The sequence below is a fragment of the Hydra viridissima genome, unplaced genomic scaffold, assembly GCF_058129835.1.
Source record: "Hydra viridissima isolate aposymbiotic clone 2 unplaced genomic scaffold, HvirCarnegie_v1 scaffold_15, whole genome shotgun sequence".
NCBI lineage: Eukaryota > Metazoa > Cnidaria > Hydrozoa > Anthoathecata > Hydridae > Hydra > Hydra viridissima.
This window is the reverse complement of record NW_028324314.1, coordinates 4,013,647-4,030,306: the sequence shown is the minus strand read 5'-3', so window position 1 is coordinate 4,030,306 and position 16,660 is coordinate 4,013,647. Positions and strand designations below refer to the sequence as shown.

At 28.9% G+C, this 16,660-nt stretch overlaps 2 protein-coding genes across 7 annotated transcripts in view; both read left to right on the top strand.

Annotated features, from left to right (window-relative positions):
• The first annotated feature begins 9,917 nt into the window (after positions 1-9,917).
• Positions 9,918-16,660, top strand: part of LOC145193515 (E3 ubiquitin-protein ligase RNF216-like) — a 30,045-nt gene continuing 23,302 nt past the window's right edge. Inside the window, exon 1 of one of the 6 annotated variants that reach the window (XM_090072686.1) lies at positions 9,918-10,775. In XM_090072686.1, coding sequence (XP_089928812.1) covers positions 9,948-10,775 — 828 coding nt within the window. In that variant the 5' untranslated portion in view covers positions 9,918-9,947. Of the gene's footprint in view, positions 10,776-15,532; positions 15,867-16,660 lie in introns of those variants that run through there. The other 5 variants (XM_090072684.1, XM_090072683.1, XM_090072688.1 and 2 more) reach the window with 5 other exon arrangements.
• Positions 12,539-15,385, top strand: LOC149878247 (uncharacterized). Its single transcript, XM_090072682.1, has 2 exons — positions 12,539-12,875; positions 12,961-15,385. The coding sequence occupies exons 1-2, from the start codon at positions 12,611-12,613 to the stop codon at positions 15,216-15,218; spliced, it is 2,523 nt and encodes an 840-aa protein (XP_089928808.1). The 5' UTR covers positions 12,539-12,610; the 3' UTR covers positions 15,219-15,385.

The window sequence follows — 16,660 nt, the reverse complement described above, 5'->3', positions numbered from 1 at the left end:
TTTAGTGCATTTCTGTTAGTAACCATTCCTTTCACGTAATTTTAACAAGCAAAGATAAAATTGAATAATAGATTTAGAAATAATTTAAATAACTTCTTATGCAACTAAGTATTAAGATAACCATCAATAATTTTAATGGTTTTTCTTGTTAGTTAAAATTGTTGTATATAAATATTTCATAATTGTTATCTTTATTTGAAAAAAAAACACTATTTTTAATGAACTCACGGAGAAACATTTGTCCATGAGTTCGTTAAAAAAAAAAAAGCGTTTAAAATATGATTTTTGCTTAAAGATTTTTACTGTACAATTCATACGAATTGCATTGAATTGATATGAAGTTGTGTTTTTGTATGATCGTTTACCAGTTATGTTAATTTTAAAACTTTTATTTAGCAATTCAAATATGTTTTATACTTTTTTTTAAAAAATATATTTTATGGAGGACCAAAAGAAACCCAACAATAAATAACTGATGTTTTTTTTAACCGAATACTATAACCGATTTTTTCTTTTTTATATTCATGAAATTGATAAATTAAAAGAATAAGTCTTACCTTTATATAAAATAGATAGCTTTCTAGCTATAACCTTCTGCAGCCCAGCCACAGTGGGATTGTCCCATACAACTATGCGGATAAAAATTAAAAAGTATTTAAATCAGCGAATTTTTGATATTTTTCGAAAGTTATATATGTTGACATTTTCTCAGCAAAAAAAGAACCTTTTAACTGCTTTAGTTCCTCGGAACTTTTGCACCGAATTTTGAAATTGCTTAGAAATCGACCTATAAAAACCCTAGATTCGAATAACTCGAGAACGGCTTGACCAATTTTGACGATCGATCCCTTGCTGGAAAGGTATTAACAAGTTTTCGAAAAAAAAATTGGAAAACATTTTCCAAGTCCCCAGAGAGTGCCGCATTTAAATTTTTTTTTTTTTTTTTTTTTGTTAAATTTGACCGCATTCGGTATTAAGTTTTTGGTTGTTAAAAATTGCGTTAAAAACCCCCAAGTGTCGCTTGCATGCTGCGGAAAAATTTCGTAGAAATGACAGCAATTTGTGTAGACCAAGTCTCAAAATATTCTACTAGTTCGTAATTACTTCTAATGAACTGCACGACCTTGACAACCAAAATTGCTGACATTTCTACATGGGTGCATGACTCAGAAAGGTTTTATTGACACTTGAAATCGTTTTAATCCCAGAGTTCAAAATAGATGTAAAGATAATCTACACTCTAAAAAGAGACGTTTCATTTTAAATTCTAACTTTTTTATTAATTCATAATACATAATTTATGAAAATAAGTATTAATTTATGAAAATAAGTATTAAGTACGTAGTACATAATTTCATTTTAACTACTTCATTAAAAATTGTTGTCATTTTGAAATTGCTCGTCGATGACTGCAAGATCCTTCATTATTTCCATTTCAATATTTACGAAAGCTTGTTCGGTTGCAGCTAGGACATTATCTTCTGATTCACAAGATACTAAAAGCCCTTTTACTGTCTCAGCAATTCTAAAAAATTTTAAAATTCTAAAGAATTTTTCTTTTTTTTTCATAGCGCACTTCCATGTAAATTAAGCTAAGCTTAGGATCAGATTATACCATTTTTCTCATAAAAATATTTTTCAAATTTACTTCTTGATTTATTTTTCTTGAGTGGAACTCTCTATTCCACCTATAAACTTTATTCCTAAATTCTGAAGCTTCCTTCCCCCCCCCCCCCCCTTAACATACCTAGAGTAACAGGAGAATGGAGTAATATTTCAGCGGCGTGTGCTAGTACCTCATGTACGGCTGCTGAAATTTTATATCAAGAGAAGAGATTTGAGTAAGTATCTTTACAGTACTTGTTTTTTGGGGCGGAAAATACAGTTCGTAAAACATTACCGATTATACTAGTAACTGCTCCACTTGTAACTGCTCCGCTTACCAAAGTAAAAAACGAGGAAAAGATTGCAGCCTCTCTTAATAAAAAAATACTCAGAAACCACTTTCTATTTTTTTCAAAACACCCTCTCCTTACCCTGTCCTTCATTAAATATAAACGTATTGATTTATCATAAAATAATAGTAATAAAAAAACTAAATAGACTAAAATTAAAATTATTCTGTTTGAGAATAAGAGAACATTTTTTTCAAAGATTTTGAAAAGAAAGGAAAAGGGCGATACTTGGGGATTGTTTGGACTTAAATTTGGACAGGGGCTGGGCCTTAAATTGTTAAAGGGTTAAGGTTTATTTTTACCGTCCTCAGTATATTCAATTATACAATAAAAACTCAATAAACGTTCTATTAAAGTGTAATGGTTAACACTTTTTTATTCATTACGTTTACAAAATACAAGTAATATTATCTTACTCTACTTTTCATGTTGAATACTGTTTTTATGTTGAATTGTTTCATGTTGAATACTGTTTTTATGTTGAATTGTTTCATGTTGAATACTGTTTTTATCAATTACTCCTCTTTTCCTTCTTCTTCTTCTTCTTCTTCTTCTTCTTCTTCTTCTTCTTCTTCTTCTTCTTCTTCTTCTTCTTCTTCTTTTTCTTCAATTGAAACGGCCAAAACCTCCGTTTACTTTAACCAATATTTCTTTTGAGTTTTGTTTTTAAAAACTTCTCAAAAACAAAATCAACCATTTGCTTTATAAAGAAAGTAAAACAAACTTGTGACATATTCTTTAAATCGATAGCTGAACACCACTCAAAAATCCAAAATGATCTATGCAACAGATACTCATAAAATGAAATAGAGTTGACAAACTGAAATGAAAAGGTCAAAACTTTAAATATTTGATACTTCCTAGTCTGTAAAAAAAACATTTCTTTCTCTGAAATTCTGATATTGAGTTATTTACCACGCTGGCAAGAAAGTCACTAAAATTTTACCAACTAGAAAATCAATCTGACTATGCAAACTTGCAAGTATGTAGATGTTCCGAGGTAAATTAACTTATCCCCAAATTCTATTGGTTATTTTTACATACTCATAATTTTGAAATACTATCGTTTGATAATTTTCATCTCATGATAATTTTCTAATATTATTGGGATTACTCAATCTAATGTACTCTCCTGAGTACAATTAGATTCAGTTAACTGAATCTAATTGTACTCAGGAGAAGAAATGAACATACAAGTTTCAGCTTTTATTTCTTCGCTAGTTAAACTTGCATATTTTTTTTTATCTTTTTCCTTTAGTTAAGAAATCAAATATCGTTTTCCTTCATTCTGAAGTCTGGACTCAACTAATTGCGAATATTCCTTTTCTAAATATTCCTGAAAAACAGAAGGAAAGCGTTATTAAATATTCCTTATAATTGATTTCACAGTCAAAACAGGAAAATAAGTTCAGATATTGGGGAGGGATAGGGATAGGAGGCATGTAAGTTGGGTTGAAGTGCGTGGAAGCAATCGTGTAAAGTGAAAAAAAATTGGCTTAACGCTGTTTCCTTGTGTTAATGGGTTTTAACTAAAAATCTTTGTAAAAATAATTTGAGCGGTTTTTTTCCTTTTAAGATATTTCTATCGATTATGAACGAGTATAAACTGAGTGCGAAAACTTCATGAAACCACAACCTATCAAACTAATGGAACCACAAACTATCTTTGTTCATTTTAACACAAAATCGTTGTTATATTTTTCACTGAAAAAATGAGTACTTTATTTGTATTATTTAATCAGATTAAGTTCAGTCAAGTTGAGTTGAAAGAAAAAACTTACAAAAAAAAAGACTTCCCTTATACTTAACTTAATAACGTAGAATTAACTTAATAGCTGTAGAATTGCAACGTTCATTGCGAGAAAGTTATGTTATTTATCTTATCATTATCCTTTTATTAACTTTTACATTTCATAAATATATCATGAAAATTTTAAGTGTATGTAGGGAGTTCAGGCAAATTTTTATAGCCAACGTAAATCTTTTTATTTAAAATACATTGGATTCCTTAATGTATTTTATTTTCAAAATGGTTTCAACCACTTCTGTAGCTTATTTAGTTCCAAACATATTCGTATTTTAATGTTTTCAATTCATGTACATTTTATGAAATATTTCCTTAAAGTATCTCAAACCTTTTGCACCAAAAAAAAACTTTTATCTTTTTTTTTTTTCTTGCGTAAAAAGTTGCGTTTTAGCAATAAAATTTTATTAGAAATTAAATCGTAAATCCAAATTATTTGAACAATTCGTAAATATAATTTTTTTTGCAATATTACTATTAAATGGTCAACTAACTATAGAATATGCTTTAAAATTGTTCAACGTAAACTAAATTTTTAAATGTTTTTATTTATAATACGTTAAGCGTAACAAAATAATAACCGTAACAAATCTTTGAGGAGAATTGTTAATTTAAATTAACCTTTATTATTAAATTATCAAGTGAAAAACGTGGAAATAAAACAGGACGAAAACTAGTTAGAGAGAAACGGCAAAATTACCTTATCGCACTCAAAAATATCTAAAGACGGGGGAAATTTAAAAAATCTCCACTTAAGAAAACAAAAAACCCACCCTATTAGACTACCAAAAAAAAAACAAAAAAAAAAACAAAAAAAAAACTGATTGACATAATAAATAAATAGTTGCAGAATCTATTTTTATGTGGGGACGAAAGAATTAGTTTAATTTACTTGTATATAAACAAAACTGAAACATTTAAAATTAAATAACTTTATCAATTCTAAAGCAAAACGACGTCCAAAAAAAATTGTAGTGCAACCTTTTCTAAAAAAAAAAACATCTATATATATGTATATACTATTTATTTTCATGGGTGGGTTTTTATTCTTCGACATCTACATAAAATCATTTGTTGTGTTTTTTGGACGAAGTTTTTCAAAAACGTACGATATTTTTTTCCACGATAAAATGTCACGTGACAAAACTCCCTAGTGTATGACAAGTACAGCACAGTAGCGTACCGAAGGTTGGGCGGGGGGCGGTCCGCCCCAGGCCCCGTCTGGGAGTAGGCCCCCAAATGTTAATATAATTTATATTTTTTTTACTTCAGCCGGATTTTGTAATAATCAACATTTTTGTTATGTAATCATAATTGTTTACAACAAAAATGAACCTGAAACATGATCGTATCTGCTTGCCAAGATAATAAACATCCACAGCAAACAAACCAAGATGTAAGAAATTGAAATGACATCTAGGCCAATAACAACCACTGTGACTGTTTTGGAGGCCCTCCGCGAAGCTTCCTCCCTCACACCCGCGAGTACTAATAAAGAGATTCGCCCGCCCTACCTACGAGTCTATGGTTCATGATGGTTCAGGCAGACTGACGGATGTTTATGTTGTTTCGTTAATGTGATTAATATACTCTATCATTCAGTACCTCAATAATTCGAGAGCAAATCACGTCTTCAGTTCGTCATCACCAAGTTACATGGTAAGTTATAACTTTATTCCTGCATATAGGCCTAACAAGGCTGCGTGAGAAGATTTTAGTAGAAGAAATTGTAACCTATGCCCATCAGTTTTCAGAAACTTTCAATGATGTAGAGGAGGAAGAAATGCTGTCTGAAGTAAAGAGGCTAAGAAGGCATCTGAAGGCTTCTGGCATCAAATTAGACATTGCAGCTGCATGGACATCCTTGAAAATGCTTAAGTTTATCATTGAAATGGACTTTCGTGAATCGTTGCCAAACGTGACTGAAGCTCTTAAACTGTTTCTAACTATATGTGTGTCCGTGGCTTCTTGTGAGAGGAGTTTTTCAAAATTGAAATTAATTAAAAACTATCTCCGCTCTACAATGAGCCAGTCTCGTTTGACGAGCTTGGCCATAATATCAGTAGAAAACGAAATTGCAAAACATGTGAATTTTGATGAGTTAATCAAACGATTTGCAGAAGTCAAGGCTCGCAAGAAAGCATTTTAATGTGTTTCTGGAGGTAACTCTTTGCTGTAAATCTGTTTTTTTTACTGTACATTGTACATCATTGTATTATCATTTAAAATAAATAATCAAAACTAATGTTTTAGTCCTTTGTGTACATAAATGAATTTCTATAAGTGATAAAATGGCGTTAATGGATATATCACTGATCTCAAAATATAACTGGGTAGCGTATTCAATTTCCTTTTTCAAAAAAAATTGAAGCCAAAACTGGCCTCCCAAGATGGCGGCGATCGGAGCTCTTAGCGGTGATCGATGTACATTTTATAAGGCTTTTTACAGAAATATTAAAGAAAATAAATAGAGTTTTGAAAGAAAAACTAGACTATGAAATAAAGTTTTAATGACTTTAAAGAAATGAAATGATTTCTGAAAAAATCAGACAATTAAAGTAATTATTTAGATACTAAGGTACAAAATATTCGATATACTTTTTAAGTGTAATTTACGATTAAATAATATTTATGCACAATCTATGTACCTTTTAGTTCTTAGTTACCCAATGCAGTGTGCTAGAAGGTTGATAACACGACTGTATGGTAAACGGCAGTGGTGTCTACTTACAATTTTGACAAATTTTATATTTTCAATTTTTGTAGCAAGATACCAGATATGTACATGCTGCATGAACTATTAGCTGAGTGCTGTGAGTACACACAACTCAGGGGTTCCTTCTAGGATTATTTAATACATACATGTAATTAATGGATATAGTATTTAATAAAAAAAATTAAGTACAAAATATTATTTTTTAATATATGTTATTTTACTTATATATTATTCTTTGTAATATTTCAGCTCTCAATAATTGAGTCAATTGTTTTTAACTTGTTATTCAAAACAAATCATTAAGGGAATGTTTTGATAACATATATCTTGTATGTTATCTAACATTATCAACATTATGTATCTTATCAAAAATTTTATATGTAAATTTACAATAAACCATCTGCATTAAATGTTGGAATGCATTAGTACTTTCTTATCATTTCGAACAAATCAGTTTTTTAAAATTCAAAGACAGAGCAGGTTTAATTAAAGCAACCAAAAGTGTTGCTATCATATGCGAAGAAACTGAAAGATGTTTCCAAAGGTTGCTTGCCTCAATAAATGGCAACCTTCCAAATGAAATAGGAATTCAAAATGCCATTTCTAGTGCTGTTTTGAGATCAGTTGATTAATCAAAAATATTTAATGAACAAACTTCTCATATGTTTGACTCAGCTATAACTGATAACCATTTCTTTGCACTGATTAAACTTATTTCACCTGGGTAAAAAACAAACTGCCAAAATAACTGGAAAAAAGCTTAGGAAGCAATTAACAAAACTTATCCTATTCAAAAACCAATCAAAAATATTTTTATGATATGATTATATATATATATATATATACAATAACTCTAGAAGGAACCTCTGAGTTGTGTGTAATCACAGCGCTCAGCTAATAGTTCATGCAGCATTTACAATTTATCTGATGAACTAATGCCTAAAAAACATTTTATCTTAAAAATAAAATCAGCTGCCTACCATGCTGTTGTGTTATTAACCTTCTAGCACACAGCATAGGGTAGTTAAGAACTAAAAGGTACATAAATTATATAACGAATGCTAACTATTTGAAACTTGAGATTTCTGCACAAGCAAACAAATACTTTTTCTTTACTTTTATTAAACATACTAAATTTAAGCAAATTAATGTTAAAATTTGTTTTTAGTTTTACTGAGAATTTTTGTTTTATTATATTTATTCTAAAAAACGAAAAATAGAAAGTTAATATAGAGCAACTTATTGTAAGAATATGTTTTGTTAAATAAAAAAATATTTATATTTGAAATTTATGTAAATATGTAATATTCCGTTATTTTTATGGAAAAAAACTTATGTTAAACAAAAAAAATAGATTTTTATTAGAAAATTATATATTTATCAATAATTGAGCTTAAGATATAAAACTTGATTATCATCAGTTTCTTAATTTTCATATCACCATTCCTTAATTCCGCCGCCATCTTGGGAGGCCAAAACTGGCTTCAAAAAATTTTTTCGTATACGCTATCCAGTTATATTTTGAGATCAGTGGGATATATATATATAAACATGTAAATTGATAGATAATGATAAAGATGGTGTTTGCTAATTTTTGTTTATTACAAACGTTTTCAAGAAAGTGGAGAAAGATAATGTGTTATACATACATTCATTAATGTAGTCTATATATATATATATATATATGCCCCATTACCAAGTGCCGCCCTAGGCCCCAAAACATGTTGGTACGCCACTGGTACAGCAGTCTGTATATCTAAAAACAGTCACGTTGATTTCACCCCTAAACAGAACTTTGCCTCTGACATGTTGTGGTTCAGTCATGTTAATGACTTGCCTAGCTCTTGTCTCAGTCACTAATGACTAGGCACTACTTTGACGACCATTTTCGTATTACCGCTTGTGATGAGGAAATTCAAAATGTTCTTTTTAGATTTCTCCATTATTTAGTAACCTTAATATAAATAAACTGCCTTTTATTCAAAGTTAATATAAAAAGCTAATAATTAACAAATTCTTCAAAGATACTTCATGCACAAATTTAATTTGTTAATAAATATCAAATAAAGTTTTTTGAAGTTACCTATAATTTAAAATTATAGGTAGTTTTAAAAAGTGTATTCTCGGAAGAACAATCGAAAGTCTAACGTCCTTGAGGCAATGATAAATATTCTCCTATTTCAATCAAAATTGACACCAATATTTTATAGACCTAAAGAAACAAACAAGCAAACAAAAAAAACAAAAAAAACAAAAAAAACAAATAAAAAAATAATAATGATAATAACAAACAAACTTGAAAGCATTTGATATTGGTCAACTTTGAATTTTTACCTACAGAACGTGATCACCCTAATGTAAAGCTAAATTCTGTAAAAGTGAAAATTCTGTAAAAGCGTTTATAACCACTTCGATCCATCCTGATCCACTTTAAGAAAACAAAATTAAAGTAACTCGTGTTAACGTGGCGTGACTTAACGAAGTCCTATACTTTAAGAAAGTCCTAATGTAACAGATGATACATTTTGTATATAAAATAAATATTTCGGGAAAATAATTTTGTTATTTTAACTAATTAGATGTTTAGTTAGTTATAAAAAAAGGTATGCAGTTAATTAGAATAAAAAAATCTATTATTCAAGATATCTAGTTAGTTAAAGATTTAGTTAAAGTTAGTTAAAGTACTAGATATCTAAGTAGCTAAAAAAGCAAAATTTTTATTCCCAAATATTTATTTTACACTATACGAAATTCAGCATGTGTTACATTAGGACTTTCTTATAACATAGGAGTTTGTTAGGTCACACCAAGGTACTTAATGTGTTGATCTTTACAAAACTGCTGATAGCTTTTGTAACTGCATCAACATCAGTGAACACCAACTTCTGTTTGAATGATTCTAAACCTATAGAAATATATTTTACTTTAAATTTAATTCCTTTTTCATGAAAATTTTGAAAAACTGTTTAATTAATGATTGATAAATAGGGTAAAATTGGATTTTTTGATTATTTATAGTCTTTTAGTTTAATTCAGTTGTTTTCACTATATTTGCATGTGAACCTGCTTTGAGCTGCACTAAATAGCACAAATAATTTCTTTCTGTTGTATATACTCTTGTGTACATACATACATACATACATACATACATACATACATACATACATACATACATACATACATACATACATACATACATACATACATACATACATACATACATACATACATACATACATACATACCATCTCTTGAGGAATATATAAAATAAAATCTCTTAAAGAATGTATGTATGTATGTATGTATGTATGTATGTATGTATGTATGTATGTATGTATGTATGTATGTATGTATGTATGTATGTATGTATGTATGTATGTATGTATGTATGTATGTATGTATGTATGTATGTATGTATGTATGTATGTATGTATGTATTTATATGCATATATATTTTCTTCTCTGAATAGATATGTCACAAAAAGAAGATATCATATTTGAACTGAAAGAAATCTTTCCTCAGTATAGTGAAGATTTAATTGGATTTTTTTATGATGATATGTTAACAAATATAGGAGGTGAAAACTACTCTCTTGTATTAGCATCATGTATTGAAAGAATGCTTGACCTGCCTGACAATATTGTGCCCCTCAACTATATTTTCAATTCAATAGAATTAAAAAATAAAACAAAGCAAAACATATTAAAACCTTCAATCCTAAATACACAGCTATACATGCCAGATTCTACTAATGCTCACAATTATTTTAGTGAAAAAAATACTGATGAAGACAGTTTAGCAAATTTGAGCCTCTATAGAGACAAATCAATTGACAAAAGTAATAAATCGCTTTGTTCTAAAAATGTTTATAATAATTTACACTGCAGCAACCAGCGTTACCAAGAAAGACATGCTCTTTCAAATAGTTCAACTTTTCCATGTCAAGACAATTCAATATCCTCATCACTTAATGAAGTGGAAATTTTAGAACACCGTTCCACTAAAAGAGAAAATATGAATTTCTCAATTTATAATAAATATAATCTACCATTAGTTTATGACAGGGCTTCTGGTGATGAACATTCATTGATTATTGAACAAAAAAAAAGGAAATATGACAAAATGGAAAATTTTTCTGTCCAAAAGTTTACATTGAAAAAAAGTTGTCTTGATAATGTTGTTAATCACCAATCATCTGTGGTTACTTTGCCCACATCAAAAACATTAACTCCAGAAGTAGATGCTTCAGCACTTGTCAAAGGAATGAATGGATTTATGTACCACACAAAGAAAGCTATTGTAAGAGAGTTTTAAGCTAATGACTTTACTTAATAAGTTATTGTTTTTATAGTGTTAGAGCTTGAGTTAAGCTATTGAATTTAATTATGATTTTTAATGGTGCAAAATACTTTAAAAAGTTCTTTATTAATATTGTTAGACGTCTATTCAATATTATCTTTTAAGTCCAGATGATTGATGTACCTTAATACTAGCTAATTGAATGAACATTAGGGTGTGTACAATCCAATTTCTTTTTGAAAATGGGTTCTCTTGTAGATTGGTCAATTTGTTCCGCTAGCTGAGTAGCTTTGCTGAGCAAGAAAACAGCAAGATTTTTTTTTTTTATTAGTTATTATTATTTATGTGAGAAACAATTCTCATTAGTTTTACTCCTTAAAGCCGAAAAACTGATTTTTAAATTGATTGCACTCAATTTATGTTTAAACTTACACAACATAAATTATAATTCAGAAAGAATAATGAAGGTGAAACAATATATGTATCAATTTTTAATTTTTTCGAACTTGCTAGTTATTTTCCTGTCCTCTTAAAATAGGAATTTTGATATTGCTATTTTTTCTTAGCACTGCTCAGCAGATTCGTTAACCTGTGAACTGATTTGGCAACTTGGATAAACCTCCTCGTTCCTTAAAAGTTTAAATCATTTTAACTATTCACTCATCCATATAAATGGGATGGGAAAATTGAATATCAATGTGTCATCTGGGTTTACATAACTAACATAGTTTCATCAACTCTTGTAAATCAGTTTTTAGTCTTGTTTATAAAATGACCACAGATCAAGATCTTTATTTCATTTATTAATGTTTGTTCTTGTGGGAATTATAATGATCCAAAAGACAGCAGAAGGTGAAACAATAAAATATTTATGAAACAATATGTCATAAATCAATAAAATAAAACAATGTGTCATAAATGTGTAAAAAAAGATCATTAGTAAGTGTAAAGATCTTGTGTGATTAGATTCATACATGTTAGGAAGCCAAATTTTCAATTTTTTTAAAATCATTTTAGGGTGATTCCATGTGAAAACATCCAATTTTTTTTGAAAATGCAACCCTAAGTCTCAGATTTTGCTGATTTTTAAACCACTTAAAGATTTTAGTAAATTATGAACATCCTGAAAATTTTATCATCTAATTTCAATCGGTTCCTAAGATATAGCTATTTTAAGTTTGCCTCCAACCAACAAAAATCCGCCATTTTTAAAAATGGTTTTGGTCCTAGTTTCTGTTATATGTGTGTTGGAAAGCTGAAAATTTGTACCTGTACATATTTTGGGCCAACGAATCCAATGAAACAACTTAAAATATTTAAAAATGAACATAACACCTAAAATATAAATGTTTACCACAATTTTACTGGGGCGAGTCCAACCACAAAAATGCCGATGTAGCTCGATTTTTTTTTTTTTTTTTTTTTTTTAGAATTTGTCCTGAATAGTTAAGTTATAGCTATTATAAAGAATTGGAGAGTGGTCTTTTCTAAAACAGAAATAAAAAGATGGTCAAATCTACTTAAATTTAGTGCTTAAAAACAGGTATTTTGATAAATTAAACGAGAAAAAAAAGGGTGTTATTTGACAGTTTTGTAACTGAAACTGTTTTGGTAACATCAAACTGTTCTTTTAGTTGTTGTTGACTAGCTGTTTCTGTTTTTTTAGTAGTTTTATTATTTAGAAATGTTTATAATGTAAAATTAAAGTTAGAATGCTCATTAATGGTGTAAAATTTTCTAATCCTGAACAACCTTGACCCCATGAACACATTCAAGGAATTATACATTTTTCATGAATCTTTTTTAGGGATAATAAATAATAGGATATTGATAAAATGGAATCTTGTGGATTTGGAAACATTTTAAATGATGAATGTCACAAAATATGTTTCGTTCGAAAACAAGGATTAAAAATTTTTTGTAATCTAGAAAAGGATTTTCAAGATACTTATATTTGGAGGTCTGGCTTGCTTGAGACTACATCATATGAAGAGATAAAGACTATTTGTTATCATCATGAGCAGGTTTTAGGACCAATATTTATACTAAAGAATGATAAGTGTTGTGATGTTTTAAAAAGACACAAAAAGAAGGTGAAAGGTAATATATATATATATATATATATATATATATAAATTTAAAAGCAGAGTATAATGTTTATTAAAAATTAATGATTTTATTTTAGGTCAAACAACCATATCTCTTGAAATGGCTCGTCACCTTAAATCCAAAAATCTAGACTGTAAACCAGGATGGAAATTTTGTCGCTCATGTATTCAGTTTTTGTCAAAATGTGATGATGTTTCTGATAATGAAATGGAGTGTGAAATTGATGATGATGCATTATTTGTTAAAGGTAAATCTTGTAATAAACAACAGTTAGACAACTCTTTAATATCAATTGGAGTCTCACCAATTAAAGTTCATGGAGTCGCAAAGCATCAACGAGTTGTAACAGCAAAAAGAAAATTAGTCAAAGCCTACTCAAAAATGGAAGAAGGAGTAGCAAGTGCTTATGGAGTAGATAAAGATAACTTAAGTGTAGCCTCAACTTTTCCCAGTTATCCTACAGAAAAAAAAAAAGCAAATGATCTTGATCATTTGACAATTTTAATGAAAGAAAAACTTAAAGTTGAACCATTTAAAAAAAAAATTCAAATATTAACACTTACACCTGAATCTTGGTCTAGAAAATACGCTTCAGAATATTTTGAAGTTTCTGAACATCTTATACGACGTGCTAGGAAACTTAAAAGTGAAAACGGAATTCTTGCTATACCTGATAAGAAAATAGGCAAAAAAATACCTGACTTTCTTACAGCTTTGGTTCAAGATTTTTTTCAACAAGATGAACATTCTAGAATTATGCCTGGTAAAAAAGATTGTGTTAAGGTTAAAAGTGGTCCTCCACAACAAAAAAGATTATTGTTAAGCAACCTTCATGAGCTTTATATTGATTTTAAAAGTAAATACCCTAATTTTAAAATAGGATTTTCAAAGTTTTGTAGTTTGCGTCCAAAATGGTGTATTAGTGTGGGACCAAACGGTACACACTGTGTATGTGTTTGTATTCACCATCAAAACTCAATATTGCTTGTAAATGCTATCCAATGGAATGTTACATACAAAGATTTAATGTCAAAATTAGTTTGTGATACAAGCAATAATGAATGCATGGTTCATAGATGTGCCAAATGTCCAGGTTATGATAACTTAAAGGCATTTTTAGATGAGGAGTTAATTGAGATTGACGAAGAAGAAGAAATTCAATTTAATCAATGGCAAAGTACTGATAGATCACAATTAATTACTCAGACAGTTAACTTATTTGAATATAAAGAACTAGTTATTTCTCACATTAATCAACTAACTTCACATTCATATATTGCTAAATGCCAAAATCGCTATTTGAAAGAGCTAATAAATAATTTAGGTTACAATGAATGTATTATACAGGCAGATTTTGCAGAGAACTATCAATTTGTTATACAGGATGAAATACAAAGTTATCATTGGAATAAACAACAATGTACACTACATCCTGTTGTTATATATTTTAAGGAAATTTCTAAAACAAATATTCAGCATAAGTCGTTCTGTTTTTTAAGTGATGACAATGATCATGATACATGCTTTGTGTATGAATTTCAAAAGAAAATTGTAGAGTACATTAAAGAATATTTAGTTGGTATCAATAAAATTTATTATTTTTCTGATGGATGTTCTGCTCATTATAAAAACTATAAAAACTTTATAAATCTATGCCACCACAAGGAAGATTTCGAGATTACAGCTGAATGGGTGTTTTTTGCAACCAGCCATGGAAAATCCACTTGTGATGGTATAGGTGGTACTGTTAAAAGAATAACAGCAAGAGCAAGTTTGCAAAGATCATTGGAAAACCAAATATTGACAGTTGATGATATGCTTGAGTTTTGCATCACCAATATAAACACAATCATATTTTATAAAATTACCAAAGAAACAGTTAATTCAAGGCGACAGCAACTAAAGGAGCGATTTGAAACAGGAAAAACTGTTCCAGGTACCAGAAGTTATCATCATTACATACCCATTTCAAAATATGAAATTGGTTTTAAAAGAACAAGCGAACATCAATGTGTTGACAGATTTATACTGTCAAAAGCAATAATGTCTGATGTTGTAATTGTACCAAATCTAAATGATTTTGTTGCATGCAAGTACGATTCCTTTTGGTGGATAGGCATGGTTACAGAGATAGATATTACAACAAATGATATTCAAATTAAGTTTATGCACCCTCACGGTCCTTCTCAAAACTTCATTTGGCCACAGAGAGATGATATCTGTTGGGTACCATTGTCGAGTTTAATTGCAGTAATCAAAGTCCCAACAACAAAATCAGGGCGAACATATAACATTGATGTGAATGATTATAACACTATAGCTAATAAATTTTAATCTTTTCGAGTTTTTAGTTCTTAAATTTTGTATATTACTTTTGTTTCATGAACTTCTTTCCAAGTGCTCTATTTGTTTTGGAGCCTTTTTTTTTAAGTTTTAAGTTGTCTTAGTTTGATAAATATGAAACTAATGTTTTATAAGTAATAAATGTAAGTATATTTAAAGATATTTTTATTTGTTTTAAGGCTGCAATCTGATTTTTTGTATTAACCCCAACTAAACTATTTAATACAACCTCTGAAAAAAACAACTAAATTTGTGATATACATTTGCATTTATATAATTCTCACCCTTTGAAACTATAATTTTTTAGGATGAAATTCTATAAAATTACTAAAAAAACAGAAACAGCTAGTCAACAACAACTAAAAGAACAGTTTGATGTTACCAAAACAGTTTCAGTTACAAAACTGTCAAATAACACCCTTTTTTTTCTCGTTTAATTTATCAAAATACCTGTTTTTAAGCACTAAATTTAAGTAGATTTGACCATCTTTTTATTTCTGTTTTAGAAAAGACCACTCTCCAATTCTTTATAATAGCTATAACTTAACTATTCAGGACAAATTCTAAAAAAAAAAAAAAAAAAAAAAAATCGAGCTACATCGGCATTTTTGTGGTTGGACTCGCCCCAGTAAAATTGTGGTAAACATTTATATTTTAGGTGTTATGTTCATTTTTAAATATTTTAAGTTGTTTCATTGGATTCGTTGGCCCAAAATATGTACAGGTACAAATTTTCAGCTTTCCAACACACATATAACAGAAACTAGGACCAAAACCATTTTTAAAAATGGCGGATTTTTGTTGGTTGGAGGCAAACTTAAAATAGCTATATCTTAGGAACCGATTGAAATTAGATGATAAAATTTTCAGGATGTTCATAATTTACTAAAATCTTTAAGTGGTTTAAAAATCAGCAAAATCTGAGACTTAGGGTTGCATGCCCTGGATGTTTTCACATGGAATCACCCTTTAGGCAATCATTAACCATCTTAAGTGTCATCGTAGTTTTTCATTTTATTAACTTGGTGTCTTAAGCCAATTTTTCACGTTGAAGATGTAAAAAATTATCCTGAAATACCACCATCTAACTGAAAGAAAGTACTCAAAGAAATGAGTCTTGATACACAGATTCTGTTTTGCTGTGTGGTCTAATAGATCAATGATTTAAATCTGCCTTTCCCATGGTTTTCTGTATAACCATAAGATAATTTGTAATAGCAACGACAATACAATAAGAGGCTGAGTAGAGCAAATTCCTTGCCCACATATCTCATACACTGCAGGCGAAAAGTTTCTGGACACTTGGATTTTGTTTAATTTTTTAGTTAAAACTCCCATAATTATTTAAAAAAAATTCAAATATCATATTTATTTTATAAAAGATACATATAGTTACTATTTAAGAAAAAAAAAAAGACAAAAAATGAAATAAG

Coding starts and splice junctions, on each gene's coding strand:
- LOC149878247 (XM_090072682.1), top strand. CDS start 12,611: ATGGAATCTTGTGGATTTGGAAACATTTTAAATGATGAATGTCACAAA. Junction 12,876..12,960: donor ACACAAAAAGAAGGTGAAAG/GTAATATATATA, acceptor ATTTTATTTTAG/GTCAAACAACCATATCTCTT.